Below are 26323 nucleotides of genomic sequence, written 5' to 3' on the forward strand. Positions count from 1 at the left end.
TTTTTCTGGAGCTTAATGCCTGCTTTCATGATGACTCCACGATATTTCACAAATCCCTCCTCCTCCTCCTCCTCCTCCTCCTCCTTCCCCTCCTCCTCCTCCCCCTCCTCCTCCTCCTCCTATTACTACTACTTCTTCTTTTAATTCTTCTTTTTCTGCTTCCTCTTCTTCTTCTCCTCCTCCTCCTCCTCCTCTTCCTCCTGCTCCTCCTTCTCCTCCTCCTTCTCCCTCTTGTTATAGAGAAATGAAGAGTGAAAGAGGTCTGTCTGTGTGGGAGAGAGAGAGAAATCTGAAGCATTTAATCACCACACTTTTGAACCTCCCTTCCTGCAGGTGAATTCTAGGAGCTTGAACCCTGGCACATGGAGGTGTGCATGCTCTATGGAGTAAGCTACTTTCTGGCCCTTTAAAAAAATTTGATATGTTCTGATACAGTCAACGACAAATAGAGAGATGGGGGAGAATGAGTTTTACTGCTTCTCCATTCAAGCTTCCCTACTGCAGGTGAACACTAGAGGCTTGAACGTGGGTCCTTTCCTCGGGTAACATGTGCAATCTACTGAGTGTACTACCACTATTCACTAAAACACATTTATAAGAAAAAAAGTGAAAAATAAAACTAACAGTAAAAGATGAGAATTTAGAGCTTTCTGAGTAAATAAAAAGTATGTTGATGCTAATCTATTTTAACCAAGTTACTTAAGACATTGTGATTTTTTATTTCATTTAAAGAACAAAGATAAAAATGATTTTATTTTCTTAAATATGTTATCCATACACTGTAGATAGAATTGCTTGATTCAAAGTGTCTCATAAATGTTTCAAATATCTTGTAGATTTTTTTAGTTTTATACATATTAGTCTTCTTATATCTCCTATATAATCACTAATTGTACAAATAATAACAGGTACATGTCTGCGAAAGAAAATGCTGACCTTTAATTTAAGAGTAATTTGAATTAAAACTTTCTGTACATTTGTGATTTTTGTGTTCTGTATGTTAAGATAAATGAGGCATTTTTGTTCCTCTCTATGATACATTGTTGTTAGAAATTAACTTCAGTCTAATTAGGTTCTTGGGTATTAATTTTGGGAAATGCAACAGTAATTCATATTTTACTCCTTTATGTTGGCTTGTGTTTGCTGATATAATATAAATTAGCAAACAAAAAGTCAAAGTCAACTAAGAAAGAAAAAAGTCCAGGAATCAGATATTTCAAGAAATTATATCATTGATTTGAACAATCATAACCTGGGGAAATAAATGTTATTTAAATAACATCATGATAAGATACTTTTGTGTGAATAAAATCTGTGATAGATCACTTTCTCCTGAGAATATATAAAAGAAGCAATTTACTGTTAAGTAAGAAAATGCCTGATAAATGGGAACTAATTCATTGTTTTTCCACCTAAATACCTTATACACAAGGGCTTTAAATGTTTAGCCAAAAACAATAAACTTACAATTAAATTAATTGAAATGGGGATAGATATATTAATGATATGAATCATGATAGCATGAAAAACTTTTTGTAAGATATCATACCTGCAATCACAAAATCTAGTAACACAATGCGTTTGATTTTGGTATGAACATTTCATGGTAAGTTTAAGTGTTCACTCACCTATTTCTCAAATTCTAAAATGATATGTTATCATCTACAAATTTGTATGAATATTTGGATCTCCTTCTACTGCAAACCGTACAATAGCAACCTAAATGCTTAAATGTGTAACTTTTTGCATTTCTACAACCAAAGATCAGTTTAGTTGAAAAAATAAAATTTAACAGCTTTTAATTTGTCACGTAGAATCTGAATCTATGTGTTTTTATTACCCCCATATATTTATCTAAGTGAAACATAAAATGGTTGTAATAATGGAGAATTTAAAGCAGTCATGCACATGAGCAGCAATGCTAACTAATATGGTGAATAAAGGCTGAATGTAAATTCTCTGTATTTCTGCTCTTTGTGATTTTTTTTCTAATATACCCTCCCTATCTGATGAAAGCTTCTCAACATTCTAGAGGGACTATGAAAAACTTTAATGTATAGAATGAACAAATATAGACAATAACTATATACAATGAAAAATCATACACAACTCATAACATTTCAACTGTAACACAATATACTTTGTTCATATAAACAATTCACATAAACTCATGATCCTTCTTTTGCTGGAATATTCTTCTGGTTTTCCCATATCCATTCTCACTCAGTATGGCAAAAAAACTAACACCATTAGTTCCTATTAATTCTCCTCATTTATGTCTCTAGAATTAAACCTGTATCACATTCCTTACCACTTGTTTATGACCTGAAATTACTTATATTTGGACTATTACAATACCCTCAATTCCTCCATAACACCAGCATTTCAACATCCCCCTCTAATTCATTTCTGCTAGATGTTTGTTGCCTATGTATCAAAAATGACCATGGCACTCTACTTGCCCAAAACACCTGTAACTGTCCTTTCAATATATAGTGCAACTCCAGAACCCTTATTTAGGCATACACATTCTGAAACAGATCCTTGTTAGCTAGATTCAGTATTCTCTTAAATTATCTTTCAATCCTGAAAAACCCTGAGCTTGTCTCATCTTCCTGTTGAGTGTTGTCTACTTATTAATTTTAATATCACATCTTGTAAAGCTTTCTGGAATCCTTTAAACAAACATAGTTCATTAAATGATAAGCATTTCTATAATTCTTTGCTCATATTTAATTTATAGAATACACTTTTTAAAAATTTATTTATTTATTTAAGAAAGGAGACATTAACAAAATCATAGGTTGGGGGGGTACAATTCCACACAATTCCCACCACCCAATCTCCATATCCTATCCCCTCCCCAATAGCTTTCCCATTCTCTATCTCTCTGGGAGCATGGACCCAGGGTTGTTGTGGGTTGCAGAAGGTGGGAGGTCTGGCTTCTTTAATTGCTTCCCTGTTGAACATGGACGTTGATTGGTCGGTCCATACTCCCAGTCTGCCTCTCTCTTTCCCTAGTAAGGTGAGTCTCTGGGGAAGCAGAGCTCCAGGACGCACTTTTAAATTATTATTCCATATGTTCCAAATCTAAACATTTTGATCTCCTTGGAGATACGTTAATTGCATTACAATTTTATGACTTAACCTAGCATATAGAAGTGAAAATTCTACTAAACATTTGTTTAATGACTAAATGGTTAAATGAATGAATGAATCCAGGACATTCTGGATTATTTTTATTTAAAATATTCTGGATTATTTATTATGTAAAACTTGCTGAAGAAAGAAAGATGATGCCAAATAATCCTATGTACAGTAATCATTATGTTCTGGTTGTCTTGTGTCTCCTCTAGACCTCTTTTTTTGTCATTTAATTTATTGAATGATATATTCGTCAACAGAATAAATAATCAGTTTTATTTAATATAAATTTACTAACTGTGTGAATTTTTAAAAAACAGTTTGATAAGTTGATATGTATTGGTTTAATATTTTATGTAGGCCCAGGATAATAGATACTCGTGTTAATTATTGTCTATGCCATATATAATATATATATGTATATATATATATATATATATATATATAGAGAGAGAGAGAGAGAGAGAGAGAGAGAGAATCAGTCAATAACTTAAGGAAAATATTATCTAGAAAAGAATAAGAATCTATGGTGCCAAAATCCTATGAAACTTGAGATTCAGTTTACTCTCTAAATATAGATACTGATAAAAGAGCTTATGAAAATTTTGTTGGCAGATCCATCCTTGAAAGTTGTAGTGAATATAGATAAATCACTCTAGTAATTTCTAGTTTCACACTAGTGAGCTTTCTTTATAAGCACTGTATTAGCTTTAATAATGTAGTGAATTGTTATATGGAAAACTGGGAAGTGTTATGCATGTACAAGCTATTGTATTTACTGTCAAATGTAAAACATTAATTCCCCAATAAAGAAATTAAAAAAAAATGTAGTGAGTTGTTGTAACTAATAATAGTCAGTATAAATTAATGAGGATGAATAAAGTAAGAAGTAGTAATAACCTTTCTAAGTATATTTTCAGTTGTTAGAATTTTTAATATTTGAATGTGAAAATCAAATATCGATATATATTGACATAAGTCAAGATTATTTTATGTGATAAATATATTTTAATGCATAACAATTTATTTCTGTTTTGATTTATTGTGTAGAAGCATGACTCTCATATGACCTATATTATTTTCTAATTGAGGACTTGATAAATTATTAGAACATGTATAATTTTAAAAAGGATTTTTTATGAGGATTTTTTTAATCCAATAGCAAGTAATGTAAAAATCTAGTCAGTCTTTATAGAATTACATTATTTGATCATAAAATTAATTATCCAGCAATAAGAATAAAAATTTTGATTAATACATCTTGGAAGAAAATAAAATGTGAGCATCTTAACATTCAGATTTACTGCTGAAATATTTTACACTATATTTTCTTTATAACTTTCTATATTGGTAAAATATTAGTATTACTTCTTTAGTTCTACTGTGCTGTATCATAGTGCTCTACTGTTGTTCATGAAAAAGAGAAAATTTAAAAATAATGGTTATCCTAGTTACTACATTTTATCTTTATGAATAATAAATATTTTTTCTATTTAATGTGATATCCAATTATGCAAATTCCTAATACATAAGCTTCTAAAATTAGTACAAGATTAATATCTTTTCTATTGAAAAGCTGATATTTTTCTCTTTGGTTGCAGAGTAGATAATCTAAAGTCACCATTTTAAAATAACCTTATAATCAAGCAATAAACTATTTTAATGTAAGCAACCAATATACATAGATATATAAACATAGATATATGTGAATTTGTCAGATAAACACATTCCTATAATTTCCTCAAGGGCAATCTTAGAATTTGACAGCAACATTTAATTTTTGAAAATTATGTGACCATTTATTACTTGGTCTCGTAATTATGGTATGTCTCTTCTAACATTTCTACTACTTATGAAACAAGGCAGTCTCCCTGTTATAACAAATCTCTCCTGTTGTAGGTAATTGCCTAAACTGCTTCATATTTTTCTTTTGCAGAATGAAAAACAAATTTTGGTATTTTGAGTTTGGCACATCTGAAACTTTCTCAGCTACCTGCAAGAAACTACATGAATCTGTGGAAATAGAAGTAAGAGAAATTAACTCTCTTTAATAATGCTGTAAAGTGGTTTGCATTTGGCTATTAATGTGTTTGCAATGGTATAGAATATGTTATATCTAAGGAAATCTACCTAATTCTCCCCAGTACTCTAAAATGCCATTTCTGTCACACATTATGAATCTAACACTACTTGAAATACTAGTACAAAGTTAAGTTTGGCATGAATCACTTTAATACAGTATGAAAAATAAGAGGTGAAACAGCTTTTGAAATCAGTGGAGAATTTCCTGGGTATAATGGATAAAAAAAGTGTAAGATGAAGCTAGGTAAAGAGAAAAATGTTCCAAGATACATAAAAATATTATTTTCAGGTCTCAATATCTTATAACCTTTAAAACACAGTTCACTAAAATTGTACTTACTTTCATGAATAAAGGTTAAAAATATATACTTTTCCTTTCCATTCTGATTCATTAACTAGATTTTTGCAGTTCCCAAGTTTGCCATTTCCCCATTACATTTACAGAAATTGGAAATGCCAAGAAAGAGAGCACAGATAGTATGAAAAGCTATACTTTAAAAATGACTTGGAGAAAATAGGTCTATCAAATGTAGACACTCTAGAAGTAAAATTTTACAGATGGGTTATTAAAAAAAATATTGTTATTAAAAAACATTTCTACTGAGAGATTTTATGGGTTAAAATGGTTTATTTTCACAGATGGCAAAGGTGAATAAAAAGAAGAGAATAATAGAAAAATGCATAATTAGCTGATAATAGCTGAAAAATATTAACAGTTGAAAAAATAAATTCATAAATTCATACTTGTCTACTGAAACCTCATGGTATAAATTTAGGGAATAAGTTTGATAAGTTATGGACCACAGAGGATCATAATGGCTAATCAAAGTTTTCCATTATTCTATATTCTAATTAATGACTAATGATAAAATTGGTAAATGGCTTAGTACTTAACAATATCATCTTTTTTTCCCCAAATAATTCAATCATAGAGGATAATGGTTCACAGTAACATACTTGAAGTATGGGAACAATTTCTCATTTCCCCAGTCTACAAACCACTCTCACCTCAGGTTTAGGTCTTTAACCACCATCCTTTACAAAAACCCCAAAAGTATCCCCTACCTGACTATAATCCTCTTCTCCCTAAGTCATTTGCTTTAATGCAATACACCATATCTAGTCCAGATTTTTATCTTATGTTTGTTTTCTGAAGTTCTACCTATAAGTGAGAGAATTTTGGTGATTTTCCTCTTTTTGTTTTATCTTACATAACATGATTTCAAGTTTCATTCAAATAAGGCATGGGAGATAAATAACTACATCATTTTTAACAACCCAGTGTTATTCCATTATGTATACTAACCACAATGCTGTTTCTATTTATTTATTTTATTTCAATGAGAAAGGAAGACCAGAGTACTGCTCAGCTCTGGTTTATGGTTGTGCTGGGGACTGAATCTAGGCCCTTTGAGCCTCAGGCATAAAATCATTTACATAATCATTATACTGTCTCCCTAGCCCACAACTTCATTTATTTTTATCATTTTATCAGGCCTTTAATGACTTCCAGTGCAGTTGTTGACACATGGATTCAATTTTTCATCTTTCTGTGATAGCTATTTGTAGAACACCTATCATCAACTTAGGGCCTTTTCTATCATCATGAGCCAGAATCCAAACACCCTCTTTATTCTCTCTGTTCTTCTTGGCTGGAGTTACTACTTTGCTGCAATGCAACCCACACAGTCCAACTTCACTTTATACCACAATTACCTACCTTTCTTCTTTTTTACTTTCCTTCCTTCCTTCCTTTCTTCCTTCCTTTCTTCCTTCCTTCCTTCTTTCCTTCCTTCTTTCTCACTGTTTTTATTTCTTTCTCTTTCTCTCTTTTTCTTGCCACCAGAGATCCAGGTTTCCATAGAGAATCCTCTGGTCCTGGAAACCATTTTTTTTTTGTCTCTTTTACTTTTTCCCTTTCTTTTATTTGATAGGATAGAGAAAAATTGAGGGTGGGGATGGGGGTAGAGAAGAGTAGAAAAAAAGAGACATCTACAGCACTACTCCACAGCTTGTGAAGATTTCCTCCTGCAAGTGTGGATCAAGGCTTGTAAATAGTATATATTAGAATTAATAACTAATAATCTGTTGTTGGACATCTATGTTGCTTCTAAGTTTGAGCTCTTACAAACTGTGCCTCTATGTATAGTTGTATATAGATATCTTTGCATATGATCTCTTTTTTTGCTTACTGTACATACATTCTCAGGAGAGAAATTACTGGACTGCAGGGTAGGCCTATTTCTAGTATATTGAGAAATCTACAGACTGTATTCTACAGTAGCTGGACCAATTATATTCCTATCAGTAGCGTAGCAGAGTTCCTTTCCCGACCCTTCATTTTTACCAGCATATGTTTTATCCTCTTGGATATATAATATTTTCACAGGGGTAAAGTAGCATCTTTTTGTAGTTTTTATTTGCGTTTTTCTGATAACCAGTGTCTTGGAAAATTTTTCATGTCTGTTAATCCTGTGGATATGAAGATTCTGTTCATGCAATCTCATAATTTTTGAATGAATTTTGTGGTTTGTTTCCTTTTGTTGCTGACTTTAGTGAAATTTTATAATTATTATACTTATTAGTTTTTTATCTGATGGCAGGTAAAAATCTTCTCTCATTCTGTGGGGCCTCTTTCTGTTTTGGTGGTGGTTTCCTCTGCTGTTCAAAAATTTTTTCATACATTTAATTTAGTACTTTTGATTTACTTTTGTTTTTGCTGCCCTTGCTATTTGACTTGAATTATCTGAAGAAATTTACAGTGCAGACATTGTGAGGGTGCTTGCCAAGGTTTTCTTCTCCATATTTAATTGCTTCTATTCTAATATCTATGTATTTGTTCCATATGAATTTAAGTTTGTGTAATGTGAAATGTGCTGGATCTGTTTCACTTGTCTGCTTGTTGCAGTCCAAGTTTCTCAGTATTATTTGTTGAAAAGACTCTTCCTTCTTCACTTAATATTTTGAGCCACATTGTCAAAAGGCAATAGTCCAAAATGAGTTTTCAGTTTATTCCACTATATTGTGTATCTATTTTTATTCTAGTATCAGACAGCTTTGATTATAATCACGCTGTAGCATAATTTAAGGTCAGGAAATATGATGTGTCTAGTCTCATCCTTTTTTAAATTTTTTAAAATTTATTTTTCTCTTTTTGTTGCCCTTGTTGTTTTTAGTCTCAACCTTTTTATTGTTTTTGTTATCCTAGGTATTTTCTGGTTCTCTTTTATTCTGTTCACTCAAAAAAAAAAAAAAAAAGAAACCATAATAGGGTTGCATCAAATCTGTCTATGACTTCTGATTGAATGGTTATTTTTATGATGTTAACTCTTCTGACCATGAGCATGTTCTTTCATATTCTTGTGTTTTTTTTTAATTTTTTATTTAAGAAAGGATTAATGAACAAAACCATAAGGTAGGAGGGGTACAACTCCACACAATTCCCACCACCGAATCTCCATAACCCACCCCCTCCCCTGATAGCTTTCCCATTCTCTATCCCTCTGGGAGCATGGACCCAGGGTCATTGAGGGTTGCAGAAGGTAGAAGGTCCGGCTTCTGTAATTGTTTCCCCGCTGAACATGGGCGTTGACTGGTGGGTCCATACTCACAGTCTGCCTCTCTCTTTCCCTAGTAGGGTGTGTCGCTGGGGAAGCTGAGCTCCAGGACACGTTGGTGGGGTCTTCAATCCAGGGAAGCCTGGCCAGCATGCTGGTGGCATCCGGAACCTGGTGAATGAAAAGAGAGTTAACATATTAAACCAAACAAATTGTTGAGCAATCATGGATCCCAAGCTTGGAATAGTGGAGAGGAAGTGTTAGGGAGGTACTCACTACAAACTCTAGTATACTTCTGCTTTCAGGTATATATTTTGCAGTAGTTTATGGATACGTGTGAACATAAGATCTCTCTCACAGAAACTGGTGTATATCTAGGTTATGGGACTTTGTTAGAAAGTGAACCACCTGAGATGAAATTAGAGTGTACTATAAAAGGAAAGGTCTCACCCGAGTAATGAAGCTGAAGGACTGTCACTCCACACCTGAAGTCTCTGGACACAGTCAGAGCTGAAGCATGTTGAGGTGGCAATCATTGTGTTGATTAGGTTGTGATTGGCGGATGCAATATTATTTGGTATGGATTGGGAGACACATACGGGAAAGTGGGCCCTATCCAAGGGTTCTAGGACTGGGGGAAGTAGGGGCGCTATAGTGGAGATGTGAGGTTCCTGCTGTCTTAGGGTTCAAAAAGACAATCGATAGTTAATGTTATCATCAAATTATTTGTTAATTGGGTTAACTTTGAAAAGTCCTTTTGTTATGGTTTTCTGTACAGTATCCAGTATCTTGTATATAGCTGTGCTATTGGAAGGTTCTAATCTACTTTGTCTAGGCTTTTGAGAGAGTCTGCATATCAAATACACAGCCTATATATTAAAAAGATTCAGTTTGTGTTTTGAGAAACTTTGAGACATACAACTGATTTTCCCCCTCATATTAATTAACTACTATATTTATAAATATGTAGACATATAAATCTATTTATATAGATTTATATGTCTACATTTTACTAGGAGTGTACATAAACACCATTCCCATAACCATAGGACTGTGACCTATCCCTCCCACCCACTCCCACCCCCTACTGGCCCAGGAAGCTGCATGTCTACCTCTCAACACAGGGTTTTTACTTTGGTGCCCTACTTACAATTTGATCAGGTCCTGCTTTTAGTTTCCCTTTCAGATCTTCTTACTCAACTTCTGTTGATAATTGGGATCATCCCATACTCATCTTTATCTTTCTGACTTAGTTCACTTAACATAATTACTTCTAGCTCTGTCCAAGATGGGTCAGAGAAGGTGGGTTCATTGTTCTTGATAGCTGCATAGTATTCCATTGTGTATATATACCACAGCTTTCTCAGCCACTCATCTGTTGTTGGGCACCTGGATTGCTTCCAGGTTTTAGCTATTATGAATTGTGCTGCTATGAACATAGGAGTACACACCTCTTTTTGGTTGGGTGTTATGGAGTCCTTGGGGTATATGCCCAGGAGAGGAATTACTGGATCATATGGAAGGTCCATGTCTAGCCTTCTGAGAGTTTTCCAGACTGCTCTCCACAGAGGCTGGACCAATTTACATTCCCACCAGCAATGTAAAAGGGTTCCTCTGTCCCCACATCCTCTCCAGCATTTGTTGCTGCTGTCCATTTTGATGTATGCCATTTTTACAGGAGTGAGGTGGTATCTCAGTGTTGTCTTAATTTGCATTTCTCTGACAATCAGTGACCTAGAGCAGTTTTTCATATGTTTGTTAGCCTTTTGGATCTCCTTAGAGGTGAATATTTTGTTCATATCCTCTGCCCATTTTTGGATGGGGTCATTTGCTTTTTGGGTGCTAAGTTTGCTGAGTTCATTATATATTTTCGTGATTAGTTTCTTGTCTGATGTCTGGCATGTGGAGATCTTCTCCCATTCTGTAAGGGGTCTCTCTGCTTGTTTAAAAGTTTCTTTGGATGTGCAGAAGCTTTTCAATTTCATGTAGTCCCATTGGTTTGTTTCTGCTTTAGTCTTCCTTGCAATTGGGTTTGATTCATCAAAGATGTCCTTGAGGTGTAGGTGGGAAACTGCTTTACCAATGTTTTCCTCTAAGTATTTGATTGTTTCTGGTCTAACATCCAGGTCTTTGATCCATTTGGAGTTGATTTTTGTTTCTGGTGAGATAAAGTGGTTCAATTTCATTCTTCTGCATGTTACTACCCAGTTTTCCCAGCACCATTTATTGAAGATAGCCTCCTTTTTCCATTTAATCCTATGGGCCCCCTTATCAAAGATTAGATGCCCATAGGTGTTGGGATTTATTTCTGTGCTTTCAATTCTGTTCCCCTAGTCTGTGTGCGTATTTTTTTTCCAGTACCATGCTGTTTTGATGATGATGCCTTTATAATATAGTTTAAGGTCTGGGAGTGTGATGCCTCCATTTCGGTTTCTTTTCCTCAAGATGGTTTTGGCAATTCTAGGTGTTTTCGTGTTCCAGATAAATGATTGTAGTATTTGTTCTATTCTCTTTAAGAAGCTTGGTGAAACTTTGATGGGTATTGCATTAAATTTGTATATGGCTCTGGGGAGAATATTCATTTTGATGATATTTATTCTTCCAATCCATGAGCATGGGATATCTTTCCATTTCTTGGTATCAGTTTCTTTTTCCTTGAGTAGCAACTCATAGTTTTCAGAATATAAGTCTTTCACTTCTTTGTCAACTTTATTCCTAGGTATTTTATTGATTTGGCTTAAACGGTAAATGGGAGTTATTTCTGGACGTCTTATTCTTCAGATTTACGGTTTGCATAAAGAAATGCCACTGATTTTTGTACATTGATTTTGTAGCCTGATACCTTGCTATATTGCCTAATAACTTCCAGTAATTTTCTGCTGGATTCTTTAGGTCTTTATATGTATACTATCATATCATCTGCAAATAGTGAGAGCTTGACTTCTTCCCTTCCAATCTGTATTCCTTTGATTCCTTTCTCTTGCCTGATTGCTATGGCAAGAACTTCCAATACTATGTTGAAGAGTAATGGTGACAGTGGACAGTCCTGTCTAGTCCCTAATCTGAGAGGGAATGCTTTCAGCTTCTGTCCATTGAGTATGATGTTGGCTGTAGGTGTGCTATATATAGACTCCACTATCTTGAAGAATTTCCCATTAGTCCCATTTTTTGTACAGTTTTGAGCATGAACGGGTGTTGGGTTTGTCAAAGGCTTTCTCTGCATCTATTGAGATAATCATGCGGTTTTGGCTTTGCTTTTATTGATGTGGTGAATGACATTGATTGACTTACGGATGTTGAACCAGCCTTGCATTCCTGGGATGAATTCCACTTGGTCATGATGAACAATCTTTTTGATATGTTGCTGTATCTGGTTGGCCAAGATCTTGTTTAATATTTTGGCATCTATGTTCATCAGAGATATTGGTCTGTCCCTATCAGCTTTTGGTATCAGGGTGATGTTGGCTTCAAAGAAAGTGGAAGGGAGTATTCCTGTTTCTTCAATCTTATGGAATAGCTTAACAAGTATGGGTATTAACTGTTTCCTGAAAGTTTTGTAGAATTCGTTTGTGAAGCCATCTGGTCCAAGACTTTTGTTGTTGGGGAGATTATTAAAAACGGTTTCAATTTCTTAGTCTGTGATTGGTGTATGTACATTTTGTAGTTCTTCTTGGTTCAGTTTTTGAAGGGCATATGTTTCTAGGAATTGTTCCATTCCTTCCAGATTCTCTACATTGGTGGCATATAGTTCTTTATAGAAGTTTCGCAGGATTCTCAGGATTTCTTGGTGTCAGTCGTGATATCTCCTGCATCGTTTACAATTCTATTAATTTGAGTCTTCTCTCTTTTTTGTTTGGTGAGTCTGGCTAGGGGTTTGTCAATTTTGTTTAATCTTTCAAAGAACCAACATTTGGCTTCATTGATCTTTTGTATGTTTCTTTTAATTTTGATATTATTTATTTCTGCTCTAACTTTAGTGATTTCTGTCCTTCTGGTTGCTTTAGGGTTCCTTTGTTCCTCTTCCTCTAAGTCCTTGAGGTGTGCAGTAAGGTCGTTCATTTGAGATTCTTCTTGGTGTTTAATATGTGATTGTATGGCTATAAGTTTCCCTCTCAGTACTGCTTTAGCTGTGTCCCAAATATTTTGATAGGTTGTGTCTTCATTTTCATTAGTTTCCAGGAACATTTGAATTTCCTGCTTGAGTGAGTCTCTGACCCAGTGGTTCTTAAGTAGCATGTTGTCTAGTTTCCAAATTCTGTGTCTTTTAATAATTTTCTGTTTGTTGTTAAATGTTAGTTTTACTCCACTGTGGTCTGAGAAGATACTTGGGATTATGTCAATGCTTTTGAATTTATTGATGCTGTCTTTGTGGCCTAACATGTATTCTATCCTTGAGTATGTGTTATGTGGATTTGAATGGAAGGTGTATTCCAGTTTTTTGGGGTGGAGGAGTCTGAAAATTCCAAGAGGTCTAGTCTGTCCATCTCTTCATTCAAATCTCTTGTATCTTTATTGGTTCTCTGCTTTGTTGATCTGTCTAAGTGTGAGAGTGGGGTATTGAAGTCTCCCACTATTATTGTATTACTATTGATGTATTTTTGACATTCTTTCAGTAGATGCTTAATGTATTTAGATGGTCCCTCTTTTTTGCATATATGTTAATAATTGTTAAGTCTTCTTGGCTGATTGATCCTCTAATCATTATGTGATATCCTTGCCTATCTTTTATTACTTTATTTAATTTAGAATCTATCGTGTCTGAGATGAGAATGGCTGTTACTGCCCTTTTTTGTGGTCTGTTAGCCTGTATGATAGTTTTCCATCCTTTCACTTTAAGTCTGTGTTTATCTTGTTGTGATAGATGGGATTCTTGCAAGCAGCATATGGTTGGGTTATGTTTTCTGATCCATCCCCCCACCCTGTGCCTTTTGATGGGTGAGTTTAAGCCACTGACATTTATTGATATTATGGATTTAATTTTTGTAGTGCCATTGTTCTAAAAAAAATTTGTTTGCTCTGATATATTACAAGTACTATTTGATGTTCTCATTTATAAGAGGCCTTTTAGAACCTCTTTCAGGGCCAGCTTAGTGATGGTTGCCTCCTTTAACTGTTGTTTATCTAAGAAGGTTTTGATCCCTCCATCTAGTTTGAATGAAAGTCTAGCAGGATATAATATCTTTGGTTGAAACCCTTTTTCATTCAGGGCTCGATAGATAACTTGCCACTCCATTCTGGCTTTTTGAGTTTGAATGGAGAAGTCTGCAGATAATCTTATGGGTTTTCCCTTGTATGTGACTTTTTGTTTCTCTCTTGCAACCTTTAGGATCCTTTCTTCATCCTTACTTTTTCTCATTGTGACTATGATGTGTCTTGGTGTCTTCAGGTCTGGGTTGATTCTGTTTGGTACTCTCTGGGCCTCTTGAATCTTGATATCCTTTCTGTTATTCAGGTCTCAGAAGTTTTCTTCTATTATTTCCTCTAGAATGTTTGCTTCCCCTTCCTCTCTTTGATATCATCCCATATGTCTCTGTTGTTGTTTTTCAGTGTCTCTCAATCTCTTTTTAAGCTCTTTCACCTCTTTCTTTGTTTTCTCTAACTCATCCTCTGTCTGACTAATTCTGTTTTCTGCTTCTGTTAGTCTGCTTTCCCTTGCCTCAGCTTCTTTCTTCATTACAGCTATTTCAGCTTTCAGTTCTCTAATTGCCTCAAGATGATCAGTATTTTCCTTGGGGGTCTCAACTGTTGTTTCCCTAATACTGCCATTCCTTTCCTCCAATGTTGTTTTCATTTCTGTGATTAATAATTTTATTATTGCTTGCATACTTTTCTTATCTATGGTTACTTCTGACTGATTTGTATTTTCTTCTGGGCTCTTGTCTTCATTCATTGGAGTAGCAGTTTTATTTGTTTTTGATCTACCCATTTTTTTGATTTATGTATTTATTTTTTTTTATGCTCTGTTGTTCCTCAGTTGTTGTGTCTTGAGTACAAGTAACACTGTACTAAATATCTTTATGACAATTGCACTCACCAACCTCTGCAATTTCAGTAGCAACTGAAGTAAGTATTGAAGTAGTTTAATTGTTACCAGTTAGCCAAACAATTTCTCCAGTCCGTGAAAAAATAGTAACCAAATCCCAGTGAAGAAAGAGAAAAGAAAGCAGGGATAGCAAGAATAAACAGTTATGCAAATCTACTATCCACTGTATAGTCTAGGGGTAACAATTGGGGAAAGGGAAGTAGAGCAGAGATACACACATAGAGAGTCCACTCTGAGTCAGATTTCTTCCCCAAAATAATTCACAATTTCAGAAAGGCAAAGAAGAAGGAAGAAGTTTATGACAAGATTAAAAAAAAGATAGAGAGAGAGACAAGAGAGAGAAAAGGGAGAAGATAAGAAAAAGAGCTGTAATTAAAGAGCAGTGAAACGAGATTCCCAAATGTGTATCAGTGATTTCAATAAAGCACCCTGTTTGGTGGTGTGGGGGATCTTGCTAGGAGCTGTTCCCCAGGGACTGTTTATGGGGGAGGGGGTTGGGAAGGAAGTATGCTAGAAAATTAAAAGGAAGAAAAAAAAATTTTCCCCTTTTTCCCTACTCTAATTCTTAACCCAAATTAAATTATAGTCACCTCCTTGGTGTCACCGCTAGGACCCCTTATTGGCTGGCCTGCTAAAGGCAGAAAATCCTACTGTTTCTAGGAGATGTGTTCGGAGCTCAGCCACTAGCAGCTTCTCAGTCCGCCATCTTCTGGGAAACCCCCCCCCTCCAGACTTTTTTAAAGGATTTCTCAAAAATGAAAACTATCTCCAAGTCGTTTTGATCCAATGAGAGCTGTACTCAAGAAGTCCTCGGATCTGCCCTCAGGGTTGCGGTGGTCCCCAGAGACTCCCAAGAGAAAGCCCCGAGCTACAGTGCTCCCTCCTGGTCCTCTGCTGGCCGCCCAGCAGCGCTCTGCAACTGGCAGAGGAGCCGCCTTCCCGGGCTGAGGACAGTGCCCAGTGCACCCGCCTTGCCCACCGCCGCCTGGGAAGTCTGGAGCATCCCGCCCGCTAGTCCTTGCCACCTTTACTCTAATTCTTAACCCAAATTAAGTTATAGTCACCTCCTTGGTGTCACCGCTAGGACCCCTTACTGACTGGCCTACTAAAGGCATAAAATCCTACTATTTCCAGAAGATGTGATCAGAGCTCAAGCCACTAGAAGCTTCTCAGTCCGCCATCTTCTAGGAACCTGTCTTTCATTTTCTTTGTATGGTTTTCTATTTCCTTGAATCATGACATATTTTTTAGTGGACAAGTTTTCAGAGTGTTAAGTTTTTTGTTTTTTTTTCTATCTTGCTTGATGGACAAGTAAGAATATTAGAAAGGAAATATATGGTCATAAAAGAGTTAAATAAAGCCCATCATGCAAGGTTGAATCATGTTACAACCCTGGATATAGTTTTAAAAAAAAAGATTCATAGGAGCACACGCAAACAAGTGCCCATGTTAAAATGCATGCAAAGCTTGGTTCAAGCACCTGGTCTCTTCCTGCAGAGGGAAGGCTTCACATGCAGTGAAGCAGTACTGCAAATGTGTCTCTTTATCTCTCTTCATCTCTATCTTCCCTTTTCCTCTCAATGTCTCTCTGACTCTACCCAACAAATAACAAATAAGGAAAATAAAGAAATAATTACTTAAAGAAAGATAAAGAGATAGCTGGGTGGTGATGCACATGGTTGAGTAAAAAACTATAATGTGTAACAACCCAGGTTCAAGTCCAAACTCCCCATCTACAGGAAAAGCTTTACAAGTGGTAAAACACTTGTCTTCCAGTGTGTCTCTCTCTTCCTCTCTTTATTGCCCCATCTCCAATTTCTCTTTGTCCTATCAAATAAAAATGAAACTTGAAAAATAAAAAATAACAGCCAGGAGCTGTGGGTTCATTGTGCAGGAACTGGTCCTTGGCAATAAGCCTGGTGCTAATTAAAAATAAATAAATAGGGAATTGGGGAGTAACAAAGCCCAAGGACCAGCGTGAGAATCCCAATTCGAGCCCCAGCTCCCCATCTGTAGGGGAGTCACTTCATAAGCAGTGAAGCAGGTCTGCAGGTTTCTATCTTTCTTTCCTCATCTCCGTCTTCCCCTCCTCTCTCCATTTCTCTCTGTCCTAACAATGACGACATCAATAACAATAACAATAAAATCAACAACATCAACAACAGTAATAACTACAACAATAAAAAAAAAACAAGGGCAACAAAAAGGAAATAAATAAATAATTTTTTCAAAAACAAAAATAAATAAATATTTTTTTAAAATGATAGAGGAGATATAAAAACTGACACCACAGAAATCCAGCAAATAATGTGAAACTTCTATGAAGAACTATATGCCACCAAGCTAGAGAACCTGGAAGAAATGGAACAATTCCTAGAAACATATGCCCTTCCAAAACTGAACCAAGAAGAACTACAAAATCTAAATGCACCAATCACAAAGAAATTGAAACCGTTATTAAGAATCTCCCCAACAACAAAAGTCCTGGACCAGACGGCTTCACAAATGAATTCTACAAAAATTTCAGGAAACAGTTAATACCCATACTTCTTAAGCTTTTCCATAAGACTGAAGAAACAGGAATACTCCCTTCCACCTTCTATGAAGCCAACATCACCCTGATACCAAAAGCTGATAGGGACAGAACAAATAAGGAAAACTACAGACCAATATCTCTGATGAACATAGATGCCAAAATATTAAACAAGATCTTGGCCAACCGGATACAGCAACATATCAAAAAGATTGTTCATCACGACCAAGAGGGATTCATCCCAGGAATGCAAGGCTGGTTCAACATCCGTAAGTCAATCAATGTCACTCACCACATCAATAAAAGCAAAGCCAAAAACCACATGATTATCTCAATACATGCAGAGAAAGCCTTTGACAAACCCAACACCCGTTCATGCTCAAAACTGTACAAAAAATGGGACTAGATGGGAAATTCCTCAAGATAGTGGAATCTATATATAGCAAACCTACAGCCAACATCATACTCAATGGACAGAAGCTGAAAGCATTCCCTCTCAGATCAGGGACTAGACAGGGCTGTCCACTGTCACCATTACTCTTCAACATAGTATTGGAAGTTCTTGCCATAGCAATCAGGCAAGAGAAAGGAATCAAAGGAATACAGATTGGAAGGGAAGAAGTCAAGCTCTCACTATTTGCAGATGATATGATAGTATACATATAAAGACCTAAAGAATCCAGCAGAAAACTACTGGAAGTTACTAGACAATATAGCAAGGTATCAGGCTACAAAATCAATGTACAAAAATCAGTGGAATTTCTTTATGAAACACTAAATCTGAAGAAGAAGACATCCAGAAATCACTCCCATTTACTGTTTAAGCCAAATCAATCAAATACCTAGGAATAAAGTTGACCAAAGAAGTGAAAGACTTATATACTGAAAACTATGAGTTGCTACTCAAGGAAATAGAAACTGATACCAAGTAATGGAAAGATATCCCATGCTCATGGATTTGAAAAATAAATGTTATCAAAATGAATATTCTACCCAGAGCCATATAAAAATTTGATGAAATACCCATCAAAGTTCCACCAAGATTCTGTAAGAGAATAGAACAAGCACTACAGTCATTATCTGGAACACGAAAACACCTAGAATTGCCAAAACCATCTTGAGGAAAAGAAACCTAAATGGAGGCATCACACGCCCAGACCTTAAACTATATTATAAAGCCATCATAATCAAAACAGCAAGGTACAGGAGTAAAAATAGGCACACAGACCAGTGGAACATAACTGAAAGCCCAGAAATAAATTTGGACATCTAATCTTTGATAAGGGGGCCCAAAGCATTAAATGGAAGAAGGAGGCTCTCTTCAATAAATGGTGCTGGGAAAACTGGGTTGTAACATGCAGAAAAAAGAAATTGAACAACTTTATCTCACCAGAAACAAATATCAATGCCAAATGGATCAAAGACCTGCATGTTAGACAAGAAACAATTAAATACTTAGAGGAAAACATTGGTAAAACAGTTTCCCACCTACACCTCAAGGACATCTTTGATGAAACAAACCCAATTGCAAGGAAGACTAAAGGAGTAACAAACCAATGGGACTACATCAAATTGAAAAGCTTCAGCACATCCAAAGAAACTATTAAACAAACAGAGAGACCCCTCACAGAAGGGGAGAAGATCTTCACATGCCATACATTAGACAAGAAACTAATCACCAAAATATATAAAGAGCTTAGCAAACTTAGCACCAAAAAAGCAAATGACCCCATCCAAAAATGGGCAGAGGATATGAACAAAACATTCACCTCTAAGGAGATTCAAAAGGCTAACAAACATATGAAAAACTGCTCTAGGTCACTGATTGTCAGAGAAATGCAAATTAAGACAACACTAAGATACCACCTCACTCCTGTAAGAATGGCATACATCAAAAAGGACAGCAGCAACAAATGCTGGAGAGGATGTGGGGACAGAGGAACCCTTTTACATTGCTGGTGGGAATGTAAATTGGTCCAGCCTCTGTGGAGAGCAGTCTGGAAAACTCTCAGAAGGCTATACATGGACCTTCCATATGATCCAGTAATTCCTCTCCTGGGGTTATACCCCAAAGACTCCATAAGACCCAACCAAAAAGAGCTGTGTACTTCTATGTTCATAGCAGCACAATTCATAATAGCTGGAACCTGGATACAACCCAGGTGCCCAACAACAGATCAGTGGCTGAGAAAGCTGTGGTATATATACACAATGGAATACTATGCAGCTATCAAGAACAATGAACTCACCTTCTCTGACCGATCTTGGACAGAGTTAGAAGGAATTATGTTAATTGAACTAAGTCAGAAAGATAAAGATGAGTATGGGATGATCCCACTCATCAACAAAAGTTGAGTAAGAAGATCTGAAGGGAAACTAAAAGCAGCACCTGACTAAATTGTAAGTAGGGCACCAAAGTAAAAACCCTGTGGTGGGGGGTAGACATGCAGCTTCCTGGGAAAGTGGGGGGTGGGAGTGGGTGGGAGCAATGGGTCACTATCTTTTGGTGGTTGGAATGGTGTTTATGTACACTCCTAGTAAAGTGTAGTCATATTAATCACTAGATAATTAATATGAAGGGGGGGAAATTAATGGTATGTCTCAAAGTTTTTAAAACACAGAGTCTTTTTAATATATAGTATGTGTATTTGACGTGCGGACTCTCTCAACAGCCTAGACCAAGTAGATCAGAAACAACCAATAGCACAGCTATATACAAAATACTGGGTATTGTACAGCAAACCCTAACAAAAGGACTTTTCAAAGTTAACCCAATTACCAAATAATGTGATGATAACATTAACTATCGATTGTCTTTTTGAACCCTAAGACAGCAGGAACCTCACATCTCCACTAGAAAGCCTCTACTTCCCCCAGTCCTGGAACCTTTGGATAGGGCCCACTTTCCCGTATGCCTCTCCCAATCCATATCAAATAATATTGCATCTGCCGATTGCAACCTAATCAACACAATGATTGCCACCTCAACATGCTTCAGCTCAGACTGTGTCCAGAGACTTCATGTGTGGAATGACAACCCTTCAGCTTCATTACTAGGGTGAGACCTTTCCTTACATAGTATTCTCTAATTCCATCCCAGGTGGTTCACTTTCTAACAAAGTCTCAAAACCTAGATATAGATCAGGTTCTGTGAGAGAGAGAGAGAGAGAGCATATGTTCACACGTATCCATAAACTACTGCAAAATATATACCTGAAAGCAGAAGTACACTAGAGTTTGCAGTGAGTACCCCCCCTAACATTTCCTCTCCACTATTCCAACCTTTGGGTCCATGATTGCTCAACAATTTGTTTGGCTTTGTATGTTAACTCTTTTTTCAGTCACCAGGTTCCAGATGCCATCAGGATGCCGGCCTGGATTCCCTGGACTGAAGACCCCACCAGTGTGCCCTGGAGCTCTGCTCCCCCAGAGACCCACCCTACTAGGGAAAGAGAGAGGCATACTGGGAGTCAACGTCCATGTTCAGCAGGGAAGCAATTACAGAAGACAGACCTTCCACCTTCCACAACCCACAATGACCCTGGGTCCATGCTCCCAGAGGGATAGAGAATGGGAAAGCTAACCGGGAAGGGGGTGGGTTATGGAGATTGGGTGGTGGGAATTGTGTGGAGTTGTACCCCTCCTACCCTATGGATTTGTTAATTTATCCTTTCTTAAATAAAAAATAAATTTAAAAAAATGAAAATTTCAGGATCCACTTGAATTCTCACTCTCTATCTCTTATAGATATAGTGTTCATAGGGTTATCAGAGTGATGGGAAAAAAAAGCTTATGGAGAACAGTCCAGAGAACTCTCAGAAGATATAAATGTAGCCTCCAGGAGCAGTGAATTTATAGTGCAGGCACTCAGCTCCAGTGATAACCCTGGAGGCAAAAAAAAAAAGGCTGAAAATGGATTTACTCTGTGACCTGGCAATACCTATCCTGAAGAAATATCCTAAGGAAGCAAATACACTCATCTCAAAATATCTGTGTATACCTATGTTTATAAAAGCATACTTTTTTATTTTTATTTATAAAATGTAAATATTGACAAGACTATAGGATAAGAGGGGTAAAATTCTACACAATTCCCACCACCATAATTCTGTATCCCATCCCCTCCATTGATAGCTTCCCTATTGTTTATCCCTCTGGGATCATGTACCAAGGGACATTATGGGGTGCAGAAGGTGAAAAGTCTGGCTTCTGTAATTACTTCTCTACTGAACATTGATGTTGATAGGTACATCCATACTCCCAGCCTGTATCTCTCTTTCCCTAGTGGGGCAGGGGTCTGGGGAGGCAGGATTCCAGAACACACTGGTGGGGTAATCTGCCCAAGGAAGTCAGGTTGACATCCTGGTAGTATCTGGAACCTGGTGACTGAAAAGCAAAACAATTGTTGACTAATCATGAACCTAAGGGCAAGGATATTGTAGACAAATACTTGGGGTCTCCATTTTGGAAAAAGCTAGTAGGTCTATTGTAGGTATCTTCCAAAGGGCCCATGTCTTTACTAGTTTTTGCCTGCACTTGACTTGGTAGATCCAAGTTATTGTTTGGGGAGATGGTGCCACAGTTAGAAAAAAGACAAAAAAGCTGGACCAGGGAAGAGAGTAGCTTCCAAATATAGGGAAAGTATATAAATATTGTTAACTATAAACCCCACTGAATTGATCTGTGGCCCAATAGGCACAGGATCCTATTGAACCTCTGCATACATGTAGGTTTGAGCTCACATTCTGTGGTCATGGCTAGGAACACTCCAGGCTGCACTAATTTTAGGACCCATCTTACTCGGGTAGAAGATAGAGTATGTTGTTCAACCTCCCTTCGGAGAATCGAACATTCCCTACCATTATTGATCCATATTGAGAGCAAGGTCCTATAGGGACCCACAAAAGGGTCCATTATTTTGTTTCTGATGTTGCTGACCAGTGACAGTGGAGAGAAGGATCTGTTAAAGGCCAGTCATGTCTGTGTGGGAATCCCAGGACTCCCTTACTAGGGCCCTAGGTGATGGGGTAGCCTGGTCGTAACTAAAGAGGCATCATTAAAGTATGCCAGTCTCTTGCCCTTATTTAGCTTTTTTAGTCCTTACTTTATCTGAAAACTAACCGCCAAATTTCAACAACAGAAAACTTTAGCTTTGGAGTGATTGAGGGACATGTAATAGGAGGTAGGTGAGGAGAATACCCAGGTCTAAGTAGAAAATATTTCATTAGGTACTTTTCTACTTGCTTCATTTAATGACTCACTGCAAATTATTGTGCACTTTTGCTTTAAAGTATATATTTTTCCCTAACTTATGGATACATGTACATATTCCCTATCTCATGGGCCCTAGTCTATATATAGGTTTTGAGGTTTTGTTAAGAAATACACCACCTGAAATGGAATTGTGGAGTTCTATGAGCTAGGAAATGTCTCAACATAGTAATGAAACTGAAGGGTTGACATTCCTCGCCTGAAGTCTCTGAACACAGTCTGGAGTGAAGCATGCTGAGGTGGTTACTGGTTGCACTGATTAGGCTGGGATCAGAAAATGCAGTATCAGTTGGTATGACTTTAGAGAAATATGCAGGAAAGTGAGACCCTCCCTAGAGGTTCCAGGACTGAGAGATGTATGGACTCATAGAGAAAGGGGAAGGTTCCTGCTGTCTTAGAGTTTAAGAATGCAACAGATAGTTATTGCTATAATCAATTATTTGGAAATTGGGTTAACTTTAAAAATGCCATTGTTATGATTTGCTATATCATACAATTATGTCATTTTTTGCTATATCGTGAATTATTTCATTTTATGCTATTTATATATAGCTGTATCTTATAAAGTAATGCCACCAGTTGCTTCTGTTCTCCCTGGTCTAAGCTTTTAGGAGATTTAATATTTCAAAGAACAAGTCATTATTATAAATGTATTAACAACTTGAGCCCACTGTTAAAATTCAATCTGATTATTAATTTGAAGTCTGAAGTGCTTAGATTGAATGAGGATATACTCAGTCTATGGTCTATGCATCAAGAAGTTTGAGACATCCAATCCATTTTACCATCTTATACTAATCAAATAGTTATTTGTGAGACTGTAAGTTAATAAGAATATATATTTACACCATTACCACCACCAAATTTCTGTGTCCCACCTTCCTCTTTCCCTCTCCCCCCAGTGATGCTAGACATCTACCCTCACTCTCCACCCAGAGATTTTTACTTTGGTGCCTTACTCCAAAGTCATTCAGATTCTGCTTTGAGTTTCCCTTTCTGTTCTTCTTTCTCTCTCTCTTTTTTTTTCCTCCTCCAGGGTTATTGCTGGACTCGGCTCGGTGCCTGCACCATGAATCCACCACTCCTGGAGGCCATTTTTCCCCCTTTTTTGTTGTCCTAGTTGTTGCAGCCTCGTTGCGGTTATTATTGCCATTGTTGACGTTGCTTTGTTGTTGGATAGGACAGAGAGAAATGGAGAGAGGAGGGGAAGACAGAGAGAGAGGGGAGAGAAAGATAGACACCTGCAGACCTACTTCACCACCCGTGAAGTGACTCCCTGCAGGGGGGGAGCCAGGGGCTCGAACCGGGATCCCTACGCTGGTCCCTGCGCTTTGCGCCATGTGTGCTTAACCCACTGTGCCACCGCCCGACTCCCTCTCTCTCTATTTTTTAAAAGAATTTATTTATTCATGAGAAAGACAGGAGGAGAGAAAGAACCATACATCACTTTGATACATGTGCTTCCGGGGGTCAAACTCAAGAACTCATGGTTGAGAATCCAATGCTTTATCCATTGCACCACCACCCAGACCACTCTGTTCTTTCTCAGCTTCTGTTTATAAGTGGGATCATCCCATACTCATTTTTGTCTTTCTGACCTATCTCACTTAACATAATTCCTTCTGGCTCCATCCAAGATCGGTCAGAGAAAGTGGATTCATTGTTCTTAATAGTTGTGTAGTATTCCATTGCATAAATATACCACAGCATTCTCAGCCATTCATCTGTTGTTGGGCACCTGGTTGCTTCCAGGTTTTAACTATTACAAATTGAACAGTATACTTTGTAACAGCCAACATGAGCTTTCTATAGTTACTATTCTTGAAGATAAATGAATGCATATGTTTTAAATATATGCTTATACATTAAGCTATACATTATAGGGCTATATACATCTGTTCATTAAACACATCTAAGGTATTGTTTACTTTCAAAATAACTATTTTAAAGAATTATCTATATTTAATCTTGAACAGGTCTTGACCTCAGAAACATATGCTAAAAGCAAATCTGTATCAAAAGGCAGAAAAACAAAATATGACTTCTGGTCAAATATAGGTTAGATAATCTGATGGTTTTGTTCCTCTTCTTACACCTTTTTTTTAAAATTTATAAAATGGAGATATTGACCATGGGATAAAAGGGCTACATTTTCACACAATTCCTACCACCAGAACTCCCTATCCCACCACCACCCCCAAAGCTTTTTACCTTTTATTCCTCTGGGAGTATGGACCCAGTATCATTATGGGGTGCAGAAAGTGGAAAGTCTGGTTTCTTTAATTGCTTCCCTGCTGAACATGGATGTTGGCAGATTGATCCATACTCCCACCCTGTCTTTCCCTTTCCCTAGTGGGGCAGGGATCTGGGGAGGCAGAGTTCCAAGATACATTGGTGAGGTTATCTGCCCAGGGAAGTCAGGTTAGCATCATGATAACATCTAGAATCAGTTGGCTAAAAAAGAGGTAAGATATGAAGCAGAACAAACTGTTGACTAATCATGAACCTCTAAAGGCTGGAATAGTGCAGATGAAGATTTGGGGTCTCCATTTTGGGGTCTATTTTAGGTATATTCAAAGGGGATCGTGGCTTTACTAGCTTTTGCCTGAGTCTGACAGCTAGCATGAAGGTGGACCCAAGTATTGTCTGGAGAGATGGTATCATAGTTGGAAAAAAGACTAGATAGAAAACTGGATCAGGGAAGAATGTAGTTCCCCAATAAGGGAAAAGTGTATAAATATTGTTAACTGTAAACCCCATTGATTTGATCTGGGGCCCATATTTAGTACAGGAGTTCTTTTTACCCTTTTAACACAAAACACAAAAATAAGAAAAATTTGTTGGATAAATATTTCATTTTCATTGATAGGAAAATTCAACACTGTCAAGACTGTGGTTGGGAAGTACCTCACCTGGCAGAATACACACATTATATTGTATAACTATCTAGGTTCAAGTCCTGGTCCTCATCTGCAGAGGAAAAAGCTCCATGAGTATTGAAGCTGTGTTGCAAGTGTCTGTCTTTCTTCTCCTTCTCTACCTTCCTTCCTCTCTCAGTTTCTCTGTATCTATCCAATAAATAAACATTAAAAAATATTCATGGTGATTTCTTCACAACACGATCTATAGATGCAATGCACCCTAATCAAAATCTTAGAGCAATGTCCTGGAGGTATCAGCAAATTGACTTTAAAGGTGATATAGAGAATGAAAAGACTTTAAATATCCAACAAGATGTTGAAGGAAAAAGACAAAGTTGGAGAATATTGCCTGTCTTTATAACTTTGTATGAAACTATAATACTCATATAAATTCAGTATTCAAAAAAAGAGGGAAATGTATCAGTAGAACAGAATGGAGATCTCCAAATCCTAAATAAAGTAAACCAATGTTTATAAAAGTAAGAAAGGCAATACAGTAGAGTAAGAAGGTCTTTTTATGAATGTGCTAGACTGGGTATCCACAGTCAAAAATAAAATAAAATAAAATAGCCCAGGCATAGACCTTCACCTTTGATGAATGTAAACTGAAAATGGATCACACACAGATCTAAATGTAAAATGAAAAACTACAAAACTTCTGAATTTCACACAGGTAAAAACCTAGATAATCTTGGGCATGGTTAATGCCTTATGAGACCAAATACCAAAGTCATGATTCATGAAAGAAAAAGTTGATATGTTGGACTCCATT

General features: G+C 36.6%; 1 protein-coding gene across 7 annotated transcripts in view; it reads left to right on the forward strand.

Annotated features, from left to right (window-relative positions):
• DGKB (diacylglycerol kinase beta) overlaps positions 1-26323 on the forward strand; it is a 918246-nt gene that overhangs the window by 661312 nt on the left and 230611 nt on the right. For all 7 annotated transcript variants that reach the window (XM_060196157.1, XM_060196152.1, XM_060196155.1 and 4 more), the window contains one exon: positions 5081-5171. In XM_060196157.1, the coding sequence (XP_060052140.1) occupies positions 5081-5171 (91 nt within the window). The remainder of the gene's footprint in view (positions 1-5080; positions 5172-26323) is intronic.

Source organism: Erinaceus europaeus, chromosome 8, assembly GCF_950295315.1.
Source record: "Erinaceus europaeus chromosome 8, mEriEur2.1, whole genome shotgun sequence".
Lineage (NCBI taxonomy): Eukaryota > Metazoa > Chordata > Mammalia > Eulipotyphla > Erinaceidae > Erinaceus > Erinaceus europaeus.